Below are 27,116 nucleotides of genomic sequence, written 5' to 3' on the forward strand. Positions count from 1 at the left end.
TACACGTTGGATAGGCCTTACTAATTCGCCGTCAGCGGTACGCAAACGTACAACGCGATTATTGCCGTATTTTCCTGCGATCAGTTCGATTACTCGCGCTAGTGGCCAATCCACACGTTTTACATTATCGCTTTGCACTAGCACAATATCATTCACATTCACACATAAATCATTACTTCCTCTATGATTTTTATGCACTAGCGCTCCTAAATATTCGACTCGAAAGCGACGTCGTAGGTCTTTTTTGACTTTCTGTCGGTAAGCATACCTTTTGTCAAATCGATCCTGTTCTATATGATCTAAATCCACAACACCTACTTCTTTGATTTCCTGCAAAAACATCGATGGAGTGAGTGGAACGACTTCTAGCGTATTGTCTGTCATGAACATTATTGGTCGCGAATTAATGATGGCCTCACAATCTACGAGTACCGTAGCCATCTCTTCATAATATAACACGACTTGTGCAGCGTTCTTCGCAATAGTCGCTTCAATATTCCAATAAGCCGCTCCCAGAAACCACCCCACCAAGCTGCAGTCGGCGGATTGAACTTCCATTCGATCTGCTTAGTCGCAGCAACACTAGCTAATTGTTGAAAATTAACCTTTTTGAACATGTTGTTCAAACCTGCAAAATTGGTACCGTTATCACTATAAATAATACTCGGTCATCCTCGCCGCGCAATGTGCCTGCGCAAAGCCATCAAGAATGACGCCGTTGATAACGATGTAACTAGTTCTACGTGGACGGCCCTATATACTGCGCACGTAAATAAGCATATCCAGGCTTTTTGCCCGCCCTTAAGGTAGACCGTTCCGGCGAAATCTACGCCTACTATTTCGAAAATTGCGGCATCCCGCACTCGATTTAACGGCAAAGGCGCAGCTTCATAATTCAGAGCTTTCGAATCATGACGACGGCAAATACTACATTTATTTATCACTGATCTAATGACCTTCCGGCCTCCAATAATCCAAAAATGTTCTCTTAAAGTAGACATCAAAATTTCAACCCCCGCATGATTTAATTCTACATGTTTTTCATAAATAAGTAATTTAATTAGTCTATTATTTCCTGGTAGCAAAATAGGACATCGAAAATCTAACGTATCTTCCCGAAATAATATTTTTGTCTTTAATCGTAATAAATCATTATCGTCTTTAAAAGGTTGTAAATGTTTGATTCTATCGTTGTCTGTACTAGCATTGAAAGCCTCGGCTTATATGCTTTTTAACAATAAATTTTCGGCTTTTTCTAATTCACTGCACGATAATTGCCCTCGAGCGCGATCTTCTTCTGACCTCTTTACGTTATAACGAAATCTATAAATCCATGCTAATATGCGTTTAACTTTTTTATAACTCGAGAACCTTCCAACCCAAGAATTCTTCCCTATACTCAAAAGCGTACTGACTTTTTGAGCTGATTTCTTGAGTTCTTTATTTACTTCTTGCTCGTCGTCCTCTGAATTGTTAGCTGGCCAATTTCCAGATTCTGAGCTTAACCACTGCGGCCCCTCCCACCATCAGGAAATTAACAGCTGCTCTGCCGTACATCCGCGTGACGGTAAATCGGCAGGATTGAGATGGCCAGCCACTCGTCAAACACAGCATCATACGCTTTATACAGTCCACTAGTACGCAGCTGCTTCATCGTAGACTTGAGTCTCTTAATTGCCATCATTTTATTTTTACTAAGTGGGGGGTGGTTTTCTAGACGGGGTAACGTCCCTTCATAGCGTCCTTCATTGTTTATGTGAACACGCGCAAGGAAATTCTGCTTTACCTGCTTTTCTCGATCGGACTGCAGTTGCCGCTCGATCAGGTCTTTAATCCCCAGTACGCCCAGTGACCATAAACTTTCGACTACCTGGCAGCTTGCGAACATAGTCCTTGTGAAAGGAACTGGATCATGACGAGCGTCGGGGTCTTTTATGGCCCCATCACTGTCCAGCCCAGGTAGGTCTCGATGGCTACTAATCCGCACCGCAAAATATGCCATTTACCTGTGAGCAATTTTCCTGCGATATCAGCCCCTATGAGGATTGAACGGCGTCGTCCTTTGCGTCTAGATCCGAGAGACTTATCCAAATCTTTCATCTCCCTGCACCATTCGCTACATTTAATAGAAGGAACGTCTTCGCAAATCACTCGTTGATCAAGCGCTGTAAAATTGCACTTGAAATCGCTGGATAAACTGCCAATCTCCATCACATATTTTTTGTGCTTAACTGTTCCTGAACTTTCTCCTCCGAAAAGCGAGTGACAACTGTTCGGCGATCGGCACATATCCGATTCGACTCGCGACTTCTCTAGTAATGTACGACTTCTGCGAGCCACTATCAATAATAAGTCGCACATTCATTGTCTCATTGCCGTTATACAAAGTCACCCTTAAAGTTTGCAAAAGGACCTCGGGATCGCGAAACTGCATACACTTTTTTCCGTGTCCTTGTCACTTTTGTCTTGCTTATCCGTGAACATACTCGGACACATCAAAATCACGAGTCTCCGCGAACACCAGTCACAATTCAAATTGACCTTATATTTTTTGCATGAATGTCCCACATTGAGACTGTTGAAACAGGCATTTTTCTTCCTAACGGCGTCACGTCGCTCGGAAAGATCCATCTTCTTAGCCTGCTCGCACTTAGCACTCTCATGCGCATTAGAATTAGAAAAAATGCATGCCTTTGCTCGGCTATTCGTCGTTAAAAGTCTCGTAGCACTAGGTACATCTTTATTGTTCCGCACTTTATCGGCTTTATTCTTTTTGCCGTTGGCACTATTATTTTGCGGCTTTAACTTGAATCCGGTCACCGCCATCGAGATGCATAACTCATTTTCTACTTCATTTGCCAAAAACTTTATAAGTTGCGTCAGGCGATTCTTCGCTTGTGCATCTGCACCATTTTCATTAGTCGCGGTCGGCTGTCCGGAACTTCGCTGCCACACGCGCAGCAATTCTTCTGGAAGCGAAGATTGCACGAGCGGAAACAGCATCGTGGCACATTTATCCGTCGTCACACCCAGAGACTCTAATGCTCGTAAATGCGACTCGAGATTATCATACAGAGTCGAGAGTACAAAATCCTTCGCGGGCGCGATCGCGTTTTGCAACACTAACTGTAAGAGTTCGCGCACATACACTTCGATTTGAATATCGTCGCGTCCAAAACGTGTTTTCAAACTTGAGATTACCTTCTCGTAGTTTTCAGCTGTCGGCGGGTAACTCTTCACTAATTCGGCGGCTCGCGAACCTGGCGTCATCAACTGCAGAAGATACTGGAACTTGTCCTCGATTTCGGCGTCCTCGTGGATCTTCTTAAACTGGCTCCAAAACGGCAGCCACTCTCGTACGTTGCCATTATATTTGACCAATTCAATGGTCGGGTATTTGCGAGTTTTTCTCCCTCGCAACACTGTCACATTATTGCCAGCTTGTCCATCACCGACGGAGCTGGCCCTTGATCTCGGCGAGTTTGCTGCCACCGCATTATCATAGGTGACCTTCGCCGTGATAAACTTCTCTCGGTACGCACGTGCCTCCTCGTATTCTTTGTTGATGGCGTCGTCGTCAATTGTGTCGTCCTCGAACAATAATTCCATAACTGCGTCCGAGCACTTAGTCAGAGCTTCCATCCTTTCTTCTAGCACCTTAAATGCGACGATGGTGGCCGTGTCACTTACTACGAGAGATGCGTGAGTCTCATTGAACGAGTTGAGCGCCTTCGTGAACCCTGTGCGCTCAACCGTCCTTCTCTTCTTTGCTCTATCCATGTTTTAAAATACAACACAAACTACTAAAAATCGCTTTAAAACCAAACCGCGTCCTGTCATGGTCGCCAAATGTTTTGTTCAGTAGGAACGAGGTTTGAACATAGAAAAAAATCGAACACTGAAAGTAGTTCTAAAATAAGTAAAGTTATATTTGAAAAAATAAGAGTTTAGAAAATTACACTGTTGCTGTCGCTCGATATTCACTCGATCAGCAGAGAGAAGCGCGACTTGCTCTCTCGATTCCCGACTCTAGTAGCGGCCACACGTGGCCAGGAGCCACGGAAGCCGGCCAGCCGTCGGAGCCGCTCATCTCCAAGGGCGCGGCTCCAGATCAGACTACCAGACCAAGGGCCACGACATCGTGCCTAGGTTAAGGCAACCCAGTGCCTGCAGTCCTCACCAACGCCACAAGGAGGAGTTCGGTGGGCCGCCGACCAGACAACGGCGCTGACGAGGTAAAACCAAGAGCAACCAGCCCATCCAGCAGCGGCAACGCAACGTTCATCGGCAAACCCGTGAGTCTATCCTGTGTCAGCGAATAGCCCATCTCTCTCTCTCTCTCTCTCTCTCTCTCTCTCTCTCTCTCTCTCTCTCTCTCTCTCTCTCTCTCTCTCTATCTCTCTCTCTCTCTATTTCTGAATGGAGAGGAAATAACACGTTGTGGCTCTGCTTGTTTCTTTAATTGCCGTCTGACGCTGTCTTTCTGTGCCTGTGGACCCAAGTTTGCATCAGTGTCAAGTTCTACACGACCTTTTTACTCTAAAAAGGGAAACGTCTTATTCCCTCGAGCCTCTTTTATGTAGTCAAGCACTCAAAGACGTCGGGTGCACTGCATCCTGCGACACGCAACCACGAGTCATCATTCACGGCATACCCGTAGAATACTCTAAAGAGGAAATTGAATCCTTTGTCAGCCAAAATTTTCCGACTATCGCGCTGGATCGTTTCAAGGTCATCTACGTCTATCCCACAGGCAAAAAAAAGTTTAGATCCAGCGTCGTTCAAATGGACTCCGAACTTAGAGAGCTCTTCTTTCAGCAGGACAGAATTAGCATCGGGTGGCAACTGTTGCTTTCAACACGCTGAGGGGAGTCGTCGACTCCCGCTTCCGCTAGAAACCAAGAGATGGCGCCACTAGCGTGCCGAGGCGTCATGGCGGGCGGCGCTGTTCCGCGCGCTCACTCCCGACTCAGTGCTGCAAGAGGACACACGTGCCTGACGGGCGCTCCAGATTTTCACCGTTTTTCGAATCAAATCAATTAGTGTTCACGCGTTTGTTCTTGTAGCCCATTGGCGGCATAGTTGTATTTTTCAGCCAAATAAAAGTGTTCTTTCAGTTTCAAAACCCCAGAGTCCGAGATCATTTCAGCTCCCGTCACCTGACGCCCATTGGAGTTCGTTCAGCAACTCTGTCGCTTCGTGAACCATATTTCCATCTTACATGCTATAAATGCCTACAGTTTGGCCATAAGTCAGCCGACTGTGTTAACGATCCCGTATATGGTAATTGTTCGCAAGCACGTCAAACAAATCAGTGCAGGAATAATAAGCAACTCTGTTGTGCTAATTGTAAGAAGGAAAACCGCGCTGACTCTCACTCGGCGTTCGATAAAGCCAAATGCCCATCTCTACGCTTGAAAATTGAGCGCAAAGCCTCCCGCATTAATTATGGCTAATACAGCCTCATCACTGGACCAATGCAACTTTATTTTTGGACATATTAATGCTCATTCTCTCCCTGTGCTTCGTCATGACATTCAGGCACTTATCCTTCAGACACAACCTCTGGCATTTGGTATCAGTGAGTCGTTTCTAACAGCTTCTGACTCCTCTCTGCGCGAGCAGATTCCGGAGTATACATTTTATAGGCATGACCATCTACACAGGCACTGTGGCGGAGTTGCTCTGTACGTGCACAAATCAGCAATGTGCAAAATTATTGACTCATCTGCTCGACCGGCAGAGTATTGCAAATCACCTGAGTTCATTCTAGCAGAAATTTCTGTAGAACGTCTTAAATTTCTCTGCGTTATAGTTTATAACCCACCTAAAGCAGGCTTTTGGCACCACGTCAAGGAAGCCATCCTCGATTGCAACTCCGCATACGACCGTTTGATCTTAATGGGCGACTTGAATATCCAGTGGCACAAGAATTCAACAAGCCGTAGCATCCTTGCACAATCGCTACGAACCCTTGGCCTTGTTCCTGCACCCTATGACACAACGCATCACCTCGAAAATTCAAACTCGACAATCGATTATATATGCGTACCAAAAAACTGTACGGATATCTCTTATTGGCAGCAACACCTTCCATGGATCTCCGCGCACGACGCCGTTTTAGTTTCTTTCCCGGATCCCATCACTCGCGTCTCCAGGTCGAAAACTATTACGCGACGCAGTTATAGAAACTTCGACATACATGCCTTGTGGCGAGACCTGCATGATATAGACTGGTCCGTGGTCACATCTAAAGCCGATTTAAATGAGCGGGTACGTACTCTTACTGCGTTCTTGTTGGACTTGTACGACAAGCATGCGCCTATGCGCACTTTCGTTCCAAGAAAGGATCCTTCGCCATGGCTTACTACGACACTGCGCGCGTTAAGAAATGACCGTAACAAAGCGTGGGATACATTTAGAGCAAATAAGTGCAGGAAAAACGAGGCGAACTACAAGCGGCTCCGTGACCTTGTAAAGTCGGAATTTCGTAAGGCTTCGATTGTGTACTATAGCAATAAAATCATTGAAAGTCGTAACATCAGGGAGATTTGGCAGGTGGTAGGTGAGTTAGGTGTTAATAAAACCAAAGCAATTGTCCTGGGCTCCCCTAACTACGTAAATTTACTTCCCTTAACAGCTAACACTTTCATTAATATCGGGGGTGCCCAGGTCAGCTTTGAATCCTCTGTGCGTAATCTGGGATTGGTGCTTGACTCTAAACTCACGTGGAAAAAGCACGTTACACAAGTGTGTAAGCGTGCTCACTCGCTAATGTACAGGCTCTACTTTTTCAGAAAGAGTACCAATGTCAGGTTGAGCAAGCATCTTGTGCAAGCACTCTTATTTCCGATCATCGACTACTGTTCTCTTGTATACTGTGACCTGACGCAGGAACTCGACTTATAACTACAGAGGCTCGTGAACACAGGAATTCGGTACATCTATAGTGTAAGGAGAGATAAGCACTGCCGGACGCAGGAAGTACTTCACAGCTTGTTTCTTACGTAAAATGTTTAACTCGGTCGTACCATCATACGTACTGGCCTTTTTTGACTTCCGCATCACACTCTAGCCTGTAAGGGGCGAGGTGACACCTCTGGAAAAACCTGCTTTCGCGACGGAGACGCTGATGAACTCGTTTCATATCAGCGCTTCATACTTATGGAATAACCTGCCATCACACATCAGAAACACTTCATCCACCGTCACTTTCAGAAAACTTGCTAAGGATCACTTTTTTCAACTCGAAAACACATAACTCGTACACACTCCACGCACACGCACACACCTACTTTCTCGCTCATTCCACCTTCACTATCATCGCCACACTCTCATACTATACATACTCTAAACACGCCTCGATCTATTGCTTTATCTTTTCTCACTTGTAATGCTATAAACTTACAATCGTACAATATAATGTACGCAAAATAAAACTAATCTCTCTCTCTCTCTCTCTCTCTCTCTCTCTCTCTCTCTCTCTCTCTCTCTCTCTCTCTCTCTCTCTACACTCTTCACACTCACTTCTTCTCCTACACCACCTTCGCGACACTGCTCCGCGACGCGTCTCAGCAATCTCCGCAACACACACCCACGGACACTCTCGTCGACGGCTCGAGACTTGGTGCGGGCCGAGCACTGCGACTCGCGCGCTCGGACACGCTCGCCGCTTGCGGCCAATCAGCGCGTTCCCCCATCTGGCCTCGCGACGAGCCTCGCAGATCTCTCTGAGTCTGAAAACTCGCTGTTTTTGCGGGCTTGTCCCTTTCCTCGCGGATCTCGCGCTTTTCTCTCGCCCGATTGGTTATGCTGTTGCCGCACGCATCTCCGTGCTCTCTCTCACACTTACGTACACGATACCAGGCTCTGTCGCAGCAGAGTTACAAGTACACGCCCACGACACGCATTCCGGGAAAACTCTCCCCTTGATGGCTTTCTTGTAAGTCGCTGTTGTTGCTCGTGGCTCTGTTGTTTCTCCAAAATTCCCGTTCTCTCAATGCTCTCTTCTTCTCCAGCTTGCACCAAAACAACAAAACACACGCGCATTAATAATTGCAAAAGGCAATTTATATTCGCTCGAAAAGGCGGCCTTGCGACGGACAACGTACCGTCGCGCAAATCTAATCCTTTCGGTATTATGTTTAATACATCATTCGCATAAAAATAAACATATTTCGATAACTACATAATATTACTCAATAACAATACATTCTTCAAATTTAATTTAAATTTAATTAATAAGTATTATGTTTTAATGTTATGATGTAATTACTTCTAATTTTAAAATAAAATTATATTTTAATAATGGTGTATTATTTTATTATTGTTTTTGTTTCATATTTCTATTATTATAAATTGTTTGATTATATATATTTAAAACTCGAATCAATATTTAAATATAACTAGCGAGTGAGTTTTTAGCTAGTTCTTTATTAATTATAAATATACATAATCAATTACAATTCTTTCCTTTTACTATTAAATCTTTCTAAATAATGGTTGTGCACCAATTCATTAAGTTTTGATGATTGGAATATAATAACATGTTTGAAATTATAATGATAACTTATTCGAGAATTTGTACTCAAATTTTGATTTTATACTCCAGTTATCGCGTCCCATAAAAAAACATTTGTCAGCTTTTGATGGTTTTCTTAGGATTTGCTCCATAAAATATATATGATTTTTTTTTTTGAAAAGTACAACATTTATTTTTTAAGTTATAATGGTTAGGATAGAATCGAAACATTGCCATCAAAAATACGTACACGCGAGACTTAAAATTTTATCTTTCAAATCTTTATTTTTCAAAATTTGTATCTTTACCCCTTAATATCTTTGCAACTAACTGGTTGCATTATATCCCTTTCCTTGGCCTATTCATACATGTATGAATAGGCCAAGGATAGGGATATGATACTATATAATGCTAACTAAATTCAAAATTTGAAGTTAAGGCTGGACATCCGGTTGAATGGCGCCAAAATTTAAAATATTTTAGTATGGTTTAAGTTTAATACTTTGATTTGAGTTTATTATTCAGTTGATTATTTTTACGACTATCGTTAATAACATGATTATTTAGTTTATATAAATTATTCTAGCTTGTTTTGTACCATATTAATATTTTTTAACTTAAAGAACTATAATATTTCGTTATCTGCTTTGTATTCAATAATACTACTTACCTTTTTAAGGAAGAACATCAATCAAATACAGATGTATCACCCTAAAAAACTTTTTTCAAAAGTAAAAATGTTGGCAAGAACCGAACTTATAACAGTTGGAAAACGATAAACGCAGCTATAAAGTACACAATTTAAAGTACTTAATCAATTAGTTTGGGCATTGTAAGAGTGTATATATATATCCAAATTATATAGTTATTTTAAGCTAAGGTGAGATTCAGCCCCCCTCGCCCCTCCTTGCCCGCCCGCCTCATTGGCCCCCCTCTGTCCCCCCTCAGCCCCCCGCAGTTAGTTTATTTAACATTTCTAGTGAAAAATATTATTCATTATGTTTAAAGTTCTATTTTTTCCACGCCATCCAACAGGTGAATATAATAGCGCGTTTTTTTTTCTTTGATGACTAAAATTTTAACGTTTTAAAAATAGGAATAAATATAGAGTCTCATATTAATTTCAATAAGCAATGTATTTTATTCGTGAATTTTTAATGCTTTATTTATACTTTATGAAATAAATATGAGAGTTTTTTAAGTGTTAAAAAAGATCACTAAAAATTTGTTTTGAAATGAAAAAACAAAAAAAAAATTACCATCAGAGCTGTGGTATTCCCAGTAGGCTTAATCCACAGAAAATATGACTTAATAATTTAATATTGAAAAACAATTTGATTATAAACTGATGCTTTTAATAAATAAAATGTATCTTCTCATAACAATTTCAATAGGTATGTATGTATTTTATTCTTGAATTTATAATACATTTTTCATACATTATTGACATAATTATGAGTGTATTAAACTAGTTTTAAATGAATTTGAAAACTACTATTTTATCAGTTCTTATACTATAAATTTTTGGAGTTTACTTACATAAATTTCGTTATTATTTTTAAGGACAAACATTTTTAAATTTATCAGAAATTATAAATATTATTAATTTAAGTTTCGTTTTTAATATCAAAAATAATTGTCTTATATAATAATAACAAAAAATTTGTGCGTTGTTTTTGTTCATTCATTGTTTGTTTCATTCTTATCCTGAAAAGGAAACAGTTGTTAATTTAAGTAATTTTTATTGTTATTTTTAATAAAAAAATATACTTCAATCAAAAATATTTCAGATCCCAATATTTGATCTTTTAATTTCATTTTTGTGCGCGAAGAAAGCGCGGCGAGCTTCACTTACCGTGGATTTTGTATACGCGAGTGACTTAGCTGCATTGCACGGAGTTGTCATTGCACCGACGGCTAACGTCCGCGGGCGACTCCAGCGTCATCGAGGGATAGCTGTGGCGTAGTATTTTAACAGATAGAGAAACTGCTCGGTGACTCTGTGGCACCTTCGTGGCCGCCGTGCACAAGGCCAGTTGCCCCGTTACAAACTGGCGCCTTAAGGGAACCTAACCACCTTAAACCACTTTTTTGAAAACATATGAATGGGCCGTAAAATGTATGTAATATAAGGTTTTCGAGTGCGCAGATTACGAATCTGTCATCAGATTTGCAAAAAAAAAAATTGTTTAAACAACCTATATAAATAATGTATAAAAAATAAATAATTTTTCAAGTCAAATACTTTTTGCATGCTAACGCACACATACACACATATACCTACTATATTTATTATTTGTTGGCTACTTGTATGTGTGTGTGTGTGTGTGTGTAATATAAAAGTAAAATAAATCAAGCTATATCCACAACAGGGAACAGATACAGATACAAGGAACAGCTCGCTGTTCCTCATATCTGTAGTTATACTTACCTATGTATAAGGGCCGTTGGGGCCGTTACAGGCAAAAAAGAACAGGGAACAAATACAGATACAGGAACATATACAAGAAGATAACATTGGTTAGTATATCTATATAAGTGAGGAACAGCGAGCTGTTATCTAAGCTGTATATCTGTTCCCTGTTCCTTTTCGACTGTGACCGGTAACGGTCTTATTCCGAATTCAAGCTTACGAGCTAACTTCAGAGCGTTAGGTCGAAAAAAATGCGCTACTGATCATGAAGACTAGAGACCATCATGAGCAGCAGGGAGCGCTCTCAGCCACAGTAACTTTTATACATAGATCTATATCTATATGTACAATTTTCATAAGGCCAACAAGGATAACATAACCTCTAATGTCAATGTTTACATGTCATTTATTGGATCTGATAAAATCTAATATCTAAAAGATATAGTGGAAACCAATGTATTGACTATGGAAAATTGAAGAGTATTAGAAGAGTGTTAGAGCACCGACGCGTTAACAAACGATATTGTTTAACGGTCGACACTGTGAGGCGAGTCCTCGCAGCGCTTCGGCAATACGATAACTGAATAACACAAATCAGCGAAAGCGGCAGAAGACCGCTCGCGAAACAGGCGGAGAGAGACAGAGTAGGAGCGAGCGAGCGCGCGTTGCCATGGCAACCTCATTGGTGCCGTGCGGGCTAGCGAAAACAGTCGAATTTGAACTTAAGGTGACAAGCTTCTCGAACCTTCTCGCTCTCTCTTCGCATATTAAACTAATATTCGAACATACTGCCCCTCTTGCTGCCTTGCAGCAATAAAGAGACCGGCAATAACAATGAATTAAATTTAAAGATAGGAAAGCCTACTTCGAAAGAAGCTAATCCCTACCATGACTCTACCGATCGAACTGTTCTCACTAAATTTCTGTGGAATCAATTCCTTAACAAACAGTCGATCAACAACAAGTTTACAATGCTTTAAGTTTAACAACATTACAATAAAATTTGTTACAAGGTTAAATTTGCCTATATTCTTGAATAATCTAATGCAAAGTTTCTAGCAAGCTAATAATAAAGAACAAAATAAAAACTTGACTCTAATGAATCTGCATTTAAACATTCGACTAGGATGCTGTCTATTTACGAGCTAAGTGAGTTTACAGTGTAGGTGTTGTGTGTAAAATCTCTTCGATTGATGACACTGGGAAACTCGTCAGTCTTGACTGGACTCAGATTGAAGGCTGGAGACTGCCCTCTGCGCACTCTCGTCTGAGGGCAGAAAGATGACCTTCACAACTGGTCGCTGGAACTCGGAATTGGCAGTACGGATGGTAACAACTCGAACTAGACCATCTTTCCCTGGATGTACCGCTGTAATTCGACCCAGTGGCCACTTGGATGGAGGGCAGAGCTCGTCCTTCAGAAGCACCAAGTCGCCCACGACCAACTATCGTCCAGGAGTCAGCCACTTGTTTCTCTGCTGTAAATGATGCAAAACCTCCAGTCGCCATCGCTCCCAGAAATGGTTTCTCATAACCGAGAGTAGCTTCCACCTGCAAGTGCGAGATTTTAGGTTCACGTCTTCAAAGGGCTCGGGTAATACATTGAGAGGAGCGTTCACAAGAAAGTGACCAGGCGTAAGCGCCACCGAATCAGTGGACTCAGAGCTCAGTGGGCAGAGCGGCCGAGAATTTAAGCATGCCTCGATCAATGAATTGTACCAAACCAAGGCTTGTTCTGTTCATTGACATCTCTCTACGGAGTGAGTGTGGGATTTTGTAAAATACTGAAAACGTATAAAGTTATAGTTTCTTAAAGCCCAAATTTTTTTATTTTTTTATATTTTATTGAAATTTTTAACTTTAAAAAGCTATAACTTTATACGTTTTCAGTATTTTACAAAATCCCACACTCACTCCATAGAGAGATGTCCAATGAACAGAACAAGCCTTGGTTTGGTACAATTCATTCATCCGTTTAGTCTGAATCCTGCGGTACTCAAAAAAATAGCATGTTTTACACTACAGCAGTTTTTAAGAGAATATATCTATTGAGACATATATAAAAATTATTTCTACAGTTTATTTATTTATTTATTTATTCATCCAGAGTAATAAATACATGTTATAGTTAACTCCAAGATATACTTGGTACCTGTACATAGGTCTGGTATATATACTTAATAAAATGATCTTACAAAACTATCTTACGAACTAAAAGACTAACAAAATGAAAATCTTACTAAGATTACACTCTTTTTTTTTGTTAGTTTACAATATATGAGTACTGATCCATTTCTTTACCTTTTTCTTATTATAATTTTTCGAGATATCTAGATGTTTTAGATTTGGATTAGATTTAGGTAGACAATTAAATACTTGTATCGCTCTAATGTGATTATTCTTATCATATCATATATTATAATAAGTTTGTTTCTATTTATACTATTTGATGATATATGCTGATTCTTAAGTTCATTATAGTGATAGATAACACATTCATAAGCGAAAATTTGTTTAAGGTTTAATGGATTATTTTGATCAAATTTATTTTTGTTTATAACTTTTAATATTCTATTCTGAGATCTTTGTAGTAACTCTAGGTTGTTTTTGTACGCACCACTCCATGCAATGTTTCCATAGGTTATTATGCTGTGGAAAATTGCATAGTATATAATTTTAAGAATATCGGTTTGCATGTACTTTGACAATTTATATAATATATATATATATATATATATATATATATATATATATATATATATATATATATATATATATATATATATTAAATATTTAGTTTTCTTTATTATATATTCAATATGCTTATCCCATTTTAAATTGATATCAAAATTAATACCCAGATACTTATACTGTTCAACTCTCTTCAGTTCATTACCCTGTATAAATATTTTTATATCATTCTATTTTGGAACACTATCACAGTAATTACCGAATGTCATATATACGGTTTTACTTATATTAAGAGATAATTTATTAAGCAACAACCAAGTAGATATATCCTCTAGGTACATATTCATTTTATTTTCCACTTTGGTCCAAGTATCATCAGTTGTATAAATAGCTGTATCATCAGCATATGAGATTATACTTTCAGTCCTATCTACAAGCAGGTCATTGACATATATTATAAATAAAAGTGGACCAAGAATTGTCCCTTGTGGCACTCCCGTAATTACTGTCTCATAACGACTGCCCGCTGTTCCTATTTTAACTTTTTGTTTTCTATTACATAAGTAACTAGTTATTATTTTGTGCGCTTTACCCCTTATACCATAGTTATACAATTCGCAAGTTAAGGCAAAAGTGGCACACCTTGCGGATATATTCGGAAGCTCTGAAAGTTATACCAAAACAAGTGATCATAACCTCGCAATGATACACACGGATACAGTCATTCTGCTTCGAAATACAGTTCATATTTAACAAAAAAATAATATTTTATAAAATGTTGAAAGTGGACAAAAAGACAATGTTGTGTGAAAAATTGTACTACTGCTGCTGGATCCGGCGTGCCCATGCATCGTTTTCCAAAAGAGGAAGAAATTCTGCTAAAGTGGATACAAAAAACAGGCGTTAGTGTTATTTCGGAGCAAACGCTTATTTGTGGTTTACATTTCAAACCGGATGATTACATAAATTTAGGTAAGAAATTTTCAACTTATGATTTTTATTTTGAAAACCAGTGATTCAATTATACATAACTTTATTTATCACATTTATATTTCAGCTGGAGTCAAAAGAAGATTGAAAAAAATGCTTTCCCGACACTATTTTTAAATTTGGAGGATTCTCACGAACATTTCTATGATCAGAGTGATTCAGAAATTACTGTTACTGCCGATGAAGAAATTTCTGAAAGTGATTGTGAGGCTGTTATTTCTGATGTTGAAAATAGTCCTCAATGTCAAGAAGAAACTAGTGATGTGCAAAAGTTGCTTAATCTTACGGATGAATTAGTTGAAGATTTGGTCTTACCGATAGTAGAAGAATTAAGCGGTGTAGAAAATAGTGGACGACTGTTTGTTGATCAAGAGGTTCAAACAGAATCTAATGAAGCTTGTGGCGGTGAGCGTGTCAAAGATCAAAATGTTCAAACTGTAAGAAAATTTCAGTATCTTATGGGATTATTGAAAAATGATGATCACTTGCGTGTATTTACTGGTGTAAATTTTAAAGTTTTAACTTCTTTGGTGGTGTGCAGATTTATTGCAAAAAAAATCAGATGTTCAGAAAAGTGTAATCGCCACAGAAGAAAAAATTGTGTTAACTCTTTGTAAATTGAAACTGTGTCTTTCTTTTCAGTGCTTAGGAATTTTATTTGGTGTGTCACATGTTACAGCTCGCACTTACTTTATTGATACAGTTGATTTGTTAGCCAGTATTTTAGAAGAGGCAATTCATTTTCCTGATTCTGAAGAAATAAAGGAAAATTTACCTACATGTTTCAAGAAATTTTCAGATACACGCATTGTATTGGATTGCACAGAGGTACCAGTTGAAAACTCTTCCTGTTTGCAGTGTTGTATCAAGCTGTACTCGCACCACAAGGGAAGACAAACCTTGAAATTTCTAATTGGTGTAACACCATCAGGATTAATATCTTTTTGTAGTAAAGCCTACGGAGGAAAAGCATCAGACAAAGCAATTTTCATGCAAAGTGGATTGTTACTAAAATTGACTCCCTGTAAAGATGCCATCATGACACATAAAGGGTTTTTAATAGAAAATGAGCGTAAAGAGAAGATGTTACACCTGTACAGGCCACCATTCGCTCACCAAAATGAACAGATGAGTACTGATGACTCTTTGAAAACAAGAGATATTGCTGCTGCCAGGGTACACGTCGAAAGAATCATGGAAAGACTAAAGAACTTCTCTTTTCTGCAAACACCAATACCATGGAAGATGACGAAATACATTGATAGAATTATGGTGATAATTTGTGGCTTAGTAAATTTAAGTGCACCTATATTTGACAATGTTCGTTTTGATAATACGTGAATTGTTATAGTACTATAAAAGTGTAAGTTTTATACGATAATTTAACTGGACTGCTAGTAATTACTTTTGTATTTAGATTGAAATGCATTTTAATAATATCCTAAGAAATACAACCATAAAAAATTATTTAACGTCATTTATTTTTCTTCATTTCTCTTTAGCATGTCTAATTATTATTATAATCACATGCCAACATTTGACCAGATTTAATACTGTTGATTACATAAAAAATAACAACATTACACTAATTAATCTATTTTTTTAGAATTCTCTCTAGTATTATTTTGTATTAACCACGGTAAAATAAAAGTAAAATATGATTCTGACAGTGTTTTGATAAAACTACTTAAAAAACATCATCTCGTTCAACTGCAATTATTTCACCGGTATCGTTAACATAATTATAAATAACAAAGTGACACATATTCAAATTATACCTAAGCACATACCTAACTGGATTTGACCATAGTAAGGATGATTTTTTTTTAAAGTATGTTTATTTTCATTTGTAACTATGTAGCGTAATGATTTCACTAGTTCTTCAGTATTCAAATTATGTTCATTATTAGGACATTTAAACTCTAGTAAAATATGTTTATCCTGATCTTTTATTTTAGTAATTCCATCAGCACTGTAGCCAAACCAAGGTGAAGTTGGTAAAACCATCAAGCCAAGTTCAACAACTTTCTGCGCTGTCATCTTTTCGTAGGCTTCTTTAGCTTTGCTTTCGCTCTCTTTGCCTCGAAGGGTATTAGCATTACCTTTGAATTTAGATTTTAATAAACTATTCACCTTGACGTCCCACTCCTGCTGAGTGTGGTTATTTTTCATATAGGTGTATATTTGATAGCTGATGGAACCAGTTATGCGTTTGCTTCGCTCCAAGTGCCAAGTATCATTGTTTTGTTTTAAGGTAGAAAACATTATATCTTTTGCTTTTACTTTATTTACTACAACTTGTGTATTGTAAAAAATGGTCTCTTCTTTAGAATTGATTTTTAATTTAAAATCTGTTAAATGTGAATTCCAAATAGAATACTGTAAAACTTGATTCATAATATTTTCAATTTCGTCTTGATTTTGAATTGCGTACAAAGCATTCAAATCATAAATTGGTCGCACATTATTATTTCCAGCTTCTTTATTTTTACATAAATTTTTCAAAACTCTTTCAGGCAGCTTTGAAGTTTGCTTTTTTTGAAGTATTGAAGATCTATACATTTTGGTGTGCTGAAGAATTCTAAATATCTGTTGTTTTAACTCAAGACTTTTTGTATCATGTTTTGATGGAAATTGTTCGCCATGACAAAATTGATAAAAGGGCTCAGCTACGTAAGCACTGTTGACTTTTTCTTTGATCTGACCCCACTGTTGGCGTAAATCAGTACATCCTAATTTTTCTACAGAATCTTTTGTGTTCCTAATAATAAATTGTAAATCAATATTCATTATACATGTATTGATCTACAAAAATGTTGTATATACATATGGTACCTATTCAAAATCAACAATACTCCTACAATGTGTTTACATTTACCATTGTTTCCAGCTTTGCAAGTGCAGTGAGCTATTATTTGCTTTTTTTTTGTTAACTTCACTTATTTCTATATTAATTTCATGAGGGTACGCTGACAGTGAAGAAGTTTGCAAGCATAATGCAAAATATTTGTCAGTTTGTGAATTTTGTTTAACTCCACTATGTCCACATAATAAAACATGATTAGCATTAACAATTCTGCTTCCTTCTTCAAAAGGTCTCGTACCCCCATCAATATAAGATATTAGTTCAAAAATTTCTACTATTGAAGCCATTACGCTACATAATATTTTGTTCTTAACTTAACTCTTAACTATTTCTTTAAACTAGTATTATCATGTTCAAACCTGCCTCTAAAGATCACGTGACATGGTATAACTTTCAGAGCCGATGACAGCACCCTCTTGCGGCGCCTTAATTTGCGAATTTGTCTAGTAAAATAGCATGATTGACCGTATCAAAAGCTTTAGCCAGATCTAGAAAGGTAATTGCTATTGGTTTGCTTTTGTCGAGTTTACTGTAAATTATATTCGTGATATAACTTAAAGCATCTATGGTTCCTATATTTTTTCTAAAACCATATTGATTTTTGGCTAGTAGATTAAATTTGTCAAAGAAGGATTGGAATCTGTTATATATTATTTTTTCTAATATTTTTGCTAAATTAGATATTAACGATATTGGCCTATAGTTAGTTATCTCCATTTTGCTACCAGATTTGAAAATAGGAACTACCTCTGCTGATTTCAAGGCATCCGGCCATATTGATTTATCTATACAAAGATTAAATGTGTGTGTTAATGCATTGACAATTAAAGGTGATAGTACTTTCAGAGCTTTGGAGGGAATATTATCAATTCCACCATTTTTCATTTTCATATTCTGAATAATTTGTAGTATTTCTGAGTTATTAGTTGGTTTGATAAAGATTGTATTATTGTTTATTGGAGGTAATTCATGTAGTTGGCAATTTGTATCGGTTCTTCAATTGTACAGTTTTTATCTATCGCTATTTTATTAATTGTTGTTTAGTATTGTTAAGCTTTGCTTCATAAATCAGCTTATTTGGTTCTTTTTTTACATTATAATATTAAATTAAATAATTACTTTACAATTTGGCATAAAAAATCATTCAGTTTTACAAAAAACAAGACATTATTGTAATAATTATTTTAAGGTGGCTAGGTCCCCTTAACGTTGCAGGTAACGAGCAAGAGCGTCCGAGTAGGTGGGCATCAAAATAAATGCGTGTAGCGAGAAGAAAGAATTAGCTCGTCTCGCGGAAGAACGAAATTTAACCCTAGCGCAAATGACTAGCAGAAAGGATGGCGGCTCTGCCATTCGTATTTATAGGCATAGCCGCAGAATAATGCGAGAACAACAAAGATGAGTGGCAAAGCTGGGAAGAGTTCTATATGGCGGCGACAAGATGGTACGGCACGATGGCGAAGGCGATGAGCAACCCACCAGAAGCGTGCGAACTCGAGTCTGAGCTTAAGCCAACAGACGTAGTGGCGGGAGGAAAGCGCGAGCGCAAGCACCGGTCCGGGAAATATGGGTTGACATCCGCGGTGGCGGAAAGAAGTGGGGGACCCGTAAACGGAGCTACCCTGAAATCCTCTCGCCGCCCGCGCGGGCGACCTCGAAAAATTATAATGGCAAGCGTGCCGACGACTAATTAGCAGGATGGAAAGCGTAAACCCGGTCCATCTAAGGGCTCGACTAAAGCAAATCGGCCGAAACAACTAAAGCCAACGGCGTTATCATCCCAAAAGACGTAAGCAAGGTGCTGCAACGGCCGATTATTGACATCTTCATAATATATCACATTGACACGGGCTCGCCACGAGGAAGAATGCGCGCGGATAAAGGAACAGTAGCGCGCCGAGTATTTCCGGGGTGGCCGTAGATGTAGCATCTCGGTTCTTTTTCCCTCTTCTTCTCTCTCCCTTCTTTTCTCGTTCTCTTTCCCTCCTTCTTTCCAATGCTCGGAGCGAGCCGCACGCAAGATCTTGGCAGAGATCCTACGGGACCGCAAGAAGAAATAGGGAAAAAAAGATGTAGAAGAAATGATTGCTGAAGGGAATAAAGAGTACCACGTTTTCCATATATCCTGTGTGTTCTTAATTGACTACCTGATATCTTTCGCATGATCGCGCGACGGCCCACAGTATACCAAAATCTGATTTTTATGGCCAAAATTCGTTGACAAACCAAATTGCAATCATTCTTAATGAAAAAAATTGCAAAATACTTCTCCGATAATTTCCGTTCATGTAGAACTACTTATATTAAATAACGCGTTACATACCCTATAAGAAAAATAGAAAAAGTTACAGCATGGTTTGATAATCTATAAGGTGTTTAAGACCCCTTCAAGTTTCTAAAATGCCGATTAAGTGATGGTGGTTTATAAGATAAGGATCTAAAATTTATATTTTATCAGTTTAGAGTTCAGAGATCTAAAAACAGCAAGTATGTATTCTTTTTTTCTTCTTTTTTTGTTCTTACAGTTTTAGAGATTTTAGTACATTTCGATTATAGAACAATTGGATTATTACATTATTCAGTCTTATTTGTTTTCCTATTTTTCTTTTAGGTTATGTACTCTTTTATTAAATATAAGCAGTTCTACACGGACGGAAATCATCGTACAAGTATTTCGCAATTTTTTTATTAAGAATGATTGCAATATGGCTTGTCAAGCGAATTTTGGCCACAAAAATCTGGTACACTGTGTGGCAATACAGTTCTTTTAAAATTTTTATGTACTCATATAATTTTAAATAAAAGTTATAAAAGTATTTACGAATAGAATACATAATTCGAGCATATTCAAATTTCTATGAGATAATTAATCTAAATTTTAAATTTTAAATTAAGTTAAATAAAACAACATTATTGTAAATAGAGAAAAAACGCGCTTTTTTATTTACCTCATGGGTGGTGTGGAAAAAAAATGTATTAATAATCATTATCTATTTTGTTATTTAGATAAATGTCAAATTAATTGTATTGGAGGTGGGCGAGCGGAGCAAGCAGGGGGAACCCCCTAGTATATATATTTGACATTTATCTAAATAACAAAATAGGTAATGATATATATATATATATTTAATCGTTTTGGGAACAGATTTAAAAATGAATCGCACCTTTTTTTTCAACTCCGATTTTTCATTTTATGCTATCAATGTATTCTAATGTTTTTTTTTCAAATAATTCACCAAGGGTAAATTGTGGGTGCATTATTAAAGTATTTTCATTAGCGTTTTTTTTTTAAATTCATTACCCTTTATAATGTTGGCATAACAAACCAACCCGCCTAAAGTGGTATGCCCGACCCTCCCCTACGCCTGCAACTCAGCTACTACTTAGTGGATTTTAATCCACCGAGTCTCGTTCTTTTTGTTTTTACTGCTAAATAATGGGAAAACAGTCTGTTTCTTTTATTTTATGAACACGTTTTATACAGCGATTTTTTAATTTAGGGATTCCAGTTTTTTCTAAGATGTTATTGAAGAAGTTCAGTTTAAGTTTTTTCTAAGAAGTTATTAAGGAAGTCCATAAAAGTAAATAGATTAATTAGATATGTTCCTGGAGGATAATAAAATTATCTTTTTTTTTTACCGAGGAAAATAAATATTATCGTTCGTCGTTCTTTTATTATATACCATAAAGTGCAATTTTTTTTAAGCGGTTTGAACTCGAATAACTCGGTTATTGGAACTATACACCACTTTAATTTTAAGTCACTAGCAAAATTCAGCGCGCTTGGTGCGCGCATTTTTACTGCTCGCAGTCTTTTTATTATATTATTTAAAAAGTTTTTAAAACTCTAATAAATACTTTACAATTAAGGGGCGCGATAGCCCTACGCTGGCAAGAAAAAGAACAAAGTTGGGTTTGAGACAGGGCAACCCTATATACTTTAAAATTGGGTTTCCTAAAAATTGCTATAAAAAAACGCGTCTACAAAATAAAAAAATAAAAAGTACTTCCCCATTATTTAGCAGTAAAAACAAAGAGAACGAGACTTGGTGGAATAAAATCCACTAAGTAGAAGCTGAGTTACAGTAGGCGCAGGGGAGGGCATCCCACGTCAGGCAGATTGGTTTGTCATGCCAACATTATAAAGGTTAGTTCGAATCATGCGTTTTTAGAAAATGTCCATGCGGATGGGTGTGTGCGTGTGTGTGTGTGTGTGTGTGTGTACGTATACCCTTATGATTCTGGAACCACGCGACCGATCGTAATAAAATTTGACATGCATATATATTTCCTGATTCTGAATTTCATGATTCTGACAATTTTGTGGCCATATTATAGCCATTTTTTGATTTTTGAAAAAATATTTTTGCTTTTTTTTAATGATATGATTGATACAATATATTTAACAATAGTGTATCCAAAAGAGCATAAAATTGCCTACTTTTTCCCGCAAGATTTTTCAGATTGACCGTTCTGTTCAATTTTTATGATAAAAAATGTGTTTTTTATTTAAAAATTTATATCTCTAAAACTAAGTAGTCAAACGTTTTGAAAAAAAATGATGATAATAGAAAATGATAATATCTACTTGCTGTAAAAATTTTAAACTATTTTAATGACTTGTTTTCGAGCTAAAAATCGAAAACTAAAAATAATGGGTTTTCTATATCGTACGATTAGGGAAGTAAAAAGGCTTTAATTAAGTTAAAAGTTTGGGAAAATATCGATCTTTTGATCACCTCGGCTAGGTTCTTTTTGCTCTTTTAGCTTATGAAACCGATTAGTTCAAACGGTATAAGGATTAAAATTCTTTGTCTCTCACCCTGTATACCCTGTATAACTGAAAATTACTATTTTTACTAAACCTTTTAACGCGCGCGCGTATCTATGTGTATGTGTGTGTGTGCATTTGTGTGTGAGTGTATGTGCGTGTGTTTGGAAGCTTTTTTGTCCGCATAAGTCCCTTTTCGCTATAGCAGTCATAACAAAATTATGCTGGCATCTGCATAATTTCGCAAAAGTCAGCATAGTTCCTCTTTCGTTTCCAATTTTGTTAGCATAAGTTCTGATCTCCTTGTTTATGTGTATATAAATGAATGTTTTGGTTTTTTTTCCAGATTTTAATAATGATCAATCAACTGCATCCTCTTTTTGGAGTCCAACTTCTAAAAGTGGGAATGTCTTTCCGGACGAAGACACATCTAGATTTTTTTCTACATCGCATGGAATACTACAAACTCATCCTGATTCCAGTGCATTTCAAAGTGGCTTTGGTGGAATTGATAATCTTGGTAGTCGAGGAATAACTGTTCGTCCACCAAGAACAAGACCTTTAGATTACAGTGAAAGAGCTACAGCAGAGTTAAGAAGAAATCCATCTTTATCAGCCCCTGATGAATGCGCTCGAGCTTGTAGAGAAGGCGACCAACCAAGAATTTGTTACTACCATTTTACATTAGAATACTACACTGTGTTAGGAGCGTAAGTATGCTTATATTATAAATAATCTAAATACAATAGTATATTGTGCAACTAGGGGGGAAAATTGGCTTTTTCTAGCGAGGGTGATGCTTTGAGCACGAGTGGGAGTCGAGGACGCCGTAAGCGCCCGAGACAGCCACAAGTGCTCAAAACTTCGAAATGGGAAATTCGAGGACTTTTCAAAGTAAAACAATAGTATATTAAAAATTTTAAGAATTTAAAAAATTTTGAAAATTTAAAATAATTGAAAATTTAAAATAATTGAAAATTTAAAAAATTTTGAAAATTTAAAATAATTGAAAATTTAAAAAATTTTGAAAATTTAAAAAATTTTGAAAATTTAAAAAATTTTGAAAATTTAAAAAATTTTGAAAATTTAAAAAATTTTGAAAATTTTAAAAATTTTGAAAATTTAAAAAATTTTGAAAATTTAAAAAATTTTGAAAATTTAAAAAATTTTGAAAATTTAAAAAATTTTGAAAATTTAAAATAATTGAAAATTTAAAATAATTGAAAATTTAAAAAATTTTGAAAATTTAAAATACTAGACTTGGCGCAGTGCGCTGCGCGCACTGTAGTAGGCTATAATTTCATTAACTTATTAAATGGAATATAAATACTTGATTGATATTTTTAATATTTGTTTTCTATCACGGAAACTTTACAATATATGATTCATTTGGCGCTCATATAAATTTCAAAATTGCCGCGGTTTCGTCGCCAACTTCCTTTTAAAATTTTAAGGTTATGTCTCGAGAATAGAATAGTCTCGAGAGTAGAATGTCTCTAGAATATTATAAATACACAAATTATAATTTGATATGTATTATAGTATATTATATTACATTTTTAATATTAGAATCAATTTTAGAAATCAAAAACAAATCAAAAAATTCTAACGGTACTTTTGACGCATGCGCACTACATGAGCCAATCATATTGATGCATTCTTGGTTTCACTTCATCAGGTCATGACTTTTTTATATAGGGATTTGAAAATTTTCAAAATTTAAAAAATTTTCAAAATTTAAAAAATTTTCAAAATTTAAAAAATTTTCAAAATTTAAAAAATTTTCAAAATTTAAAAAATTTTCAAAATTTAAAAAATTTTCAAAATTTAAAAAATTTTCAAAATTTAAAAAATTTTCAAAATTTAAAAAATTTTCAAAATATAAAAAATTTTCGAAATTTAAAAAATTTTCAAAATTTAAAAAATTTTCAAAATTTAAAAAATTTTCAAAATTTAAAAAATTTTCAAAATTTAAAAAATTTTCAAAATTTAAAAAATTTTCAAAATTTAAAAAATTTTCAAAATTAAAAAAATTTTCAAAATACTTATATAGACACACACATATATCAGATAGGCTGCAGAGCGAGGAAAAAACTTTTTCCTCCCAAGGGAGTAGTTTTTTCCGCTGCTAAGAAAAACTTGATTTTCCATTCATGGAAAGTGTCCTTTTTAGTGCACTTATCATGAAAAATATAATAAAAGTTTGATTCTTTTTTTTCTAATTGTTTAAAAAACCAACACAGCCATTTGACCTGTATTATAAGTAGGTGCAACGTCAAGAAAAAATGTTTAGGCAGTTTATACTTTACTTTTATTCCAGTTGTATTGGAGAATATAAAAAAATTGCCCAAATAAGTATAAGCCTAATAAAGTTCCTTTATGAGTAATTTTAATAGGATATTTTATGATGTGTAAATCTTATCATCTATGCCTCGTACTCTGTAATCTGAATCCGATAGAGTTGTTATGTGAACACTCACTTTCTTTCAACAATAAGATCATGATGTCATGGGGCGTGTTTTTCCGACTGACTATTGCCACAATAACTTACAATATATTATTTATTTTTTTATCGACCTCAATATATTTATAATTGGTCAAACCCTCTCAACATGGTGCACTCCTTGATTGGTGAATTGAATTACGTCATTGTTTATACTGACTTTCTAGACGTATGGTGATAAATGAAAGTGTTTTATTAATTAAAACAAAATATTAGAGAAACTATCATTAGGCGACAAATGAATAAGTTATAAAATTTCCAGGAAAATTCGTAATTAAGGAGCAATGCAAGTGAATTAAGATTTGTAGTCGGAACACATGATAAAGTACTAATACAGAGCACGCGACTAATTTTCCCTAGCTCGCTTTGCTCACCAACCTCCGGTTTCGTTTTGTATCCTATAATCGTATTCTATAATTAATTTCTATATATCTGACTTGACTTTTTTATCTATTCCTTACGTATTTTTATCTATTCCTAGTTGCTTGCTAATTAATTTTTCAACAATTTTGTAAATTAACGATTGTTCTCAACATAAGCTATCTATTAGCGATTGATTCAGAAAATTCAAAGTATAGTCACATAAAAAATTGTTATTTGATATATTTACAATCTCTGCTTGTGTCATAACTATCCTAATTCTTACGAATACTAAGCTCTTGGTTTCTGAACGTACACGTAAATCTTCACCCGAAATAAACGACTGAGTCACTGCGTACTTTCGAAAATATTGTCTAAGTGTTTATTATGGCGAAAGTTTGAGCCTAAGTCCTGCGCTACGTGTAGGAGCGTGTTTAACTCGTAGATGACGTACACATTAGCCGGAACTCACACAGAAGATGTATAGATGTTTCTCTACTAAACACCTAGACATTTCTACGAAATATTCAGGTAATTTGTTCATCATCTTCAAGTTGAACTTACATTCACACATCAAAACTATATCAAAAGCCTTAAAGCCCGCGACCTTTAGTTTATTATTTTCCTCCGAATATCTTGTGACAAAGGCCACCCTACCTGTACTATGAGGAACCTTACCGTGAAAACAGCATACAACTATTTAGGAACACGGTAGTCAAAAGCTTTTTGAATAATAATTCATATCGTAGAGGTGATAGTACATGATTACAGAAACAGTAGTCTGGAGGACCAAAGCATTTCTATACAGTTGTAGGAATGTTCCCATAAACAAATTCGAAAAAACGTGAAAGAAAATGACAAACAAATTTAAAGCAGCTATTGAAAAACAAGATAAATCAAAATAACTGAGATATGAATCCAAAGCATTAACACCTTGCCAAAGTCACATACTAAATCGGTGTCAGATAATTAAAGCAATATTAGTATCTTTGCGACACAAGTAAATGGAAAATGATATAATTCTGGAAAAATCGAACACCACAAAAACGAATGTACGAGACTACATCAACAGAATAACAGCGAGAGAGATGCTCAATTCAGTTGAGGTCAACGATGGTAACATTTTCAATATTTAAATAAATAAGTATAAAATAGATTAGTCGAAGTATTGTCGGTATAACGCGGTACTATCATTCATGCGTTTCGACAACACTACAACCTTGTGGACCTTGCACGAGGCCTACAGGGTGACAACTAGCGCAGGTTGGTACATTTGCGTGGTGAATAGAGGTGTGCGAGTCAAAAGTCGAGTTTTATATTTGGTTACGATATTATGGTGCAAATAATTAAACTAAAGACATAATAATATATTATAAGTGTTTAGATTTTAAGTTAACATAACATCGCACTCCCCTAGTCGTGAAGCAAAGCATGTGTTCGCGGAGGCGGCAAGGATCTTAGAAGGCAAGAATAGGTGAACCCTAGCATGAGAGTAAAAGAGAATAGAGCTGGTACTCGGAGTGCAGGCTATCTGTCACACGCGTACATGGTTAACCCACTCAACGTTAGTCGTTGACGATCATCTTTGAAAACGGCACACTGCAGCCTGGGTGGCACAATAGCGGGATATGTGCACAATTTATTACCTTTAAATAAATAATTAATGTTAAAGATGAAAATAATGAAATTATTTTGAAGGAGATGATAGAAACTGCCCAGAATATAACAATAGATTTGTTGCCTCAAAAATCCAAGCAAAATTATACAGCAGCGTATAACGAATTCAAGAGATGGCTTAAAGAAATGTAACGATTTCGTTACATTAAACTATTTCGATAAATTATCAGACAGTTATGCACCGAACTCTCCATGGGCAACGTATTGAAAGAAAGAGATAACATTGAATTGTTATAACCATGTTGATATTAGTAACTATACAAAGTTACAATTATTTCTCAAGAGGCAAAGCGAAGGCTATCAGCCAAAAAGGTCAGTAGTTTT

The 27,116-nt window shown here is 36.3% G+C and overlaps 1 protein-coding gene across 4 annotated transcripts in view; it reads left to right on the forward strand.

The window, feature by feature from the left end:
* Positions 1 to 27,116, forward strand: part of LOC100680190 (laccase-5) — a 360,660-nt gene that overhangs the window by 84,164 nt on the left and 249,380 nt on the right. For all 4 annotated transcript variants that reach the window (XM_031925149.1, XM_031925151.2, XM_031925148.1 and 1 more), the window contains one exon: positions 22,599 to 22,962. In XM_031925149.1, coding sequence (XP_031781009.1) covers positions 22,599 to 22,962 — 364 coding nt within the window. The remainder of the gene's footprint in view (positions 1 to 22,598; positions 22,963 to 27,116) is intronic.

The sequence above is a fragment of the Nasonia vitripennis genome (assembly GCF_009193385.2).
Source record: "Nasonia vitripennis strain AsymCx chromosome 2 unlocalized genomic scaffold, Nvit_psr_1.1 chr2_random0005, whole genome shotgun sequence".
In the NCBI taxonomy this organism is placed as follows: domain Eukaryota; kingdom Metazoa; phylum Arthropoda; class Insecta; order Hymenoptera; family Pteromalidae; genus Nasonia; species Nasonia vitripennis.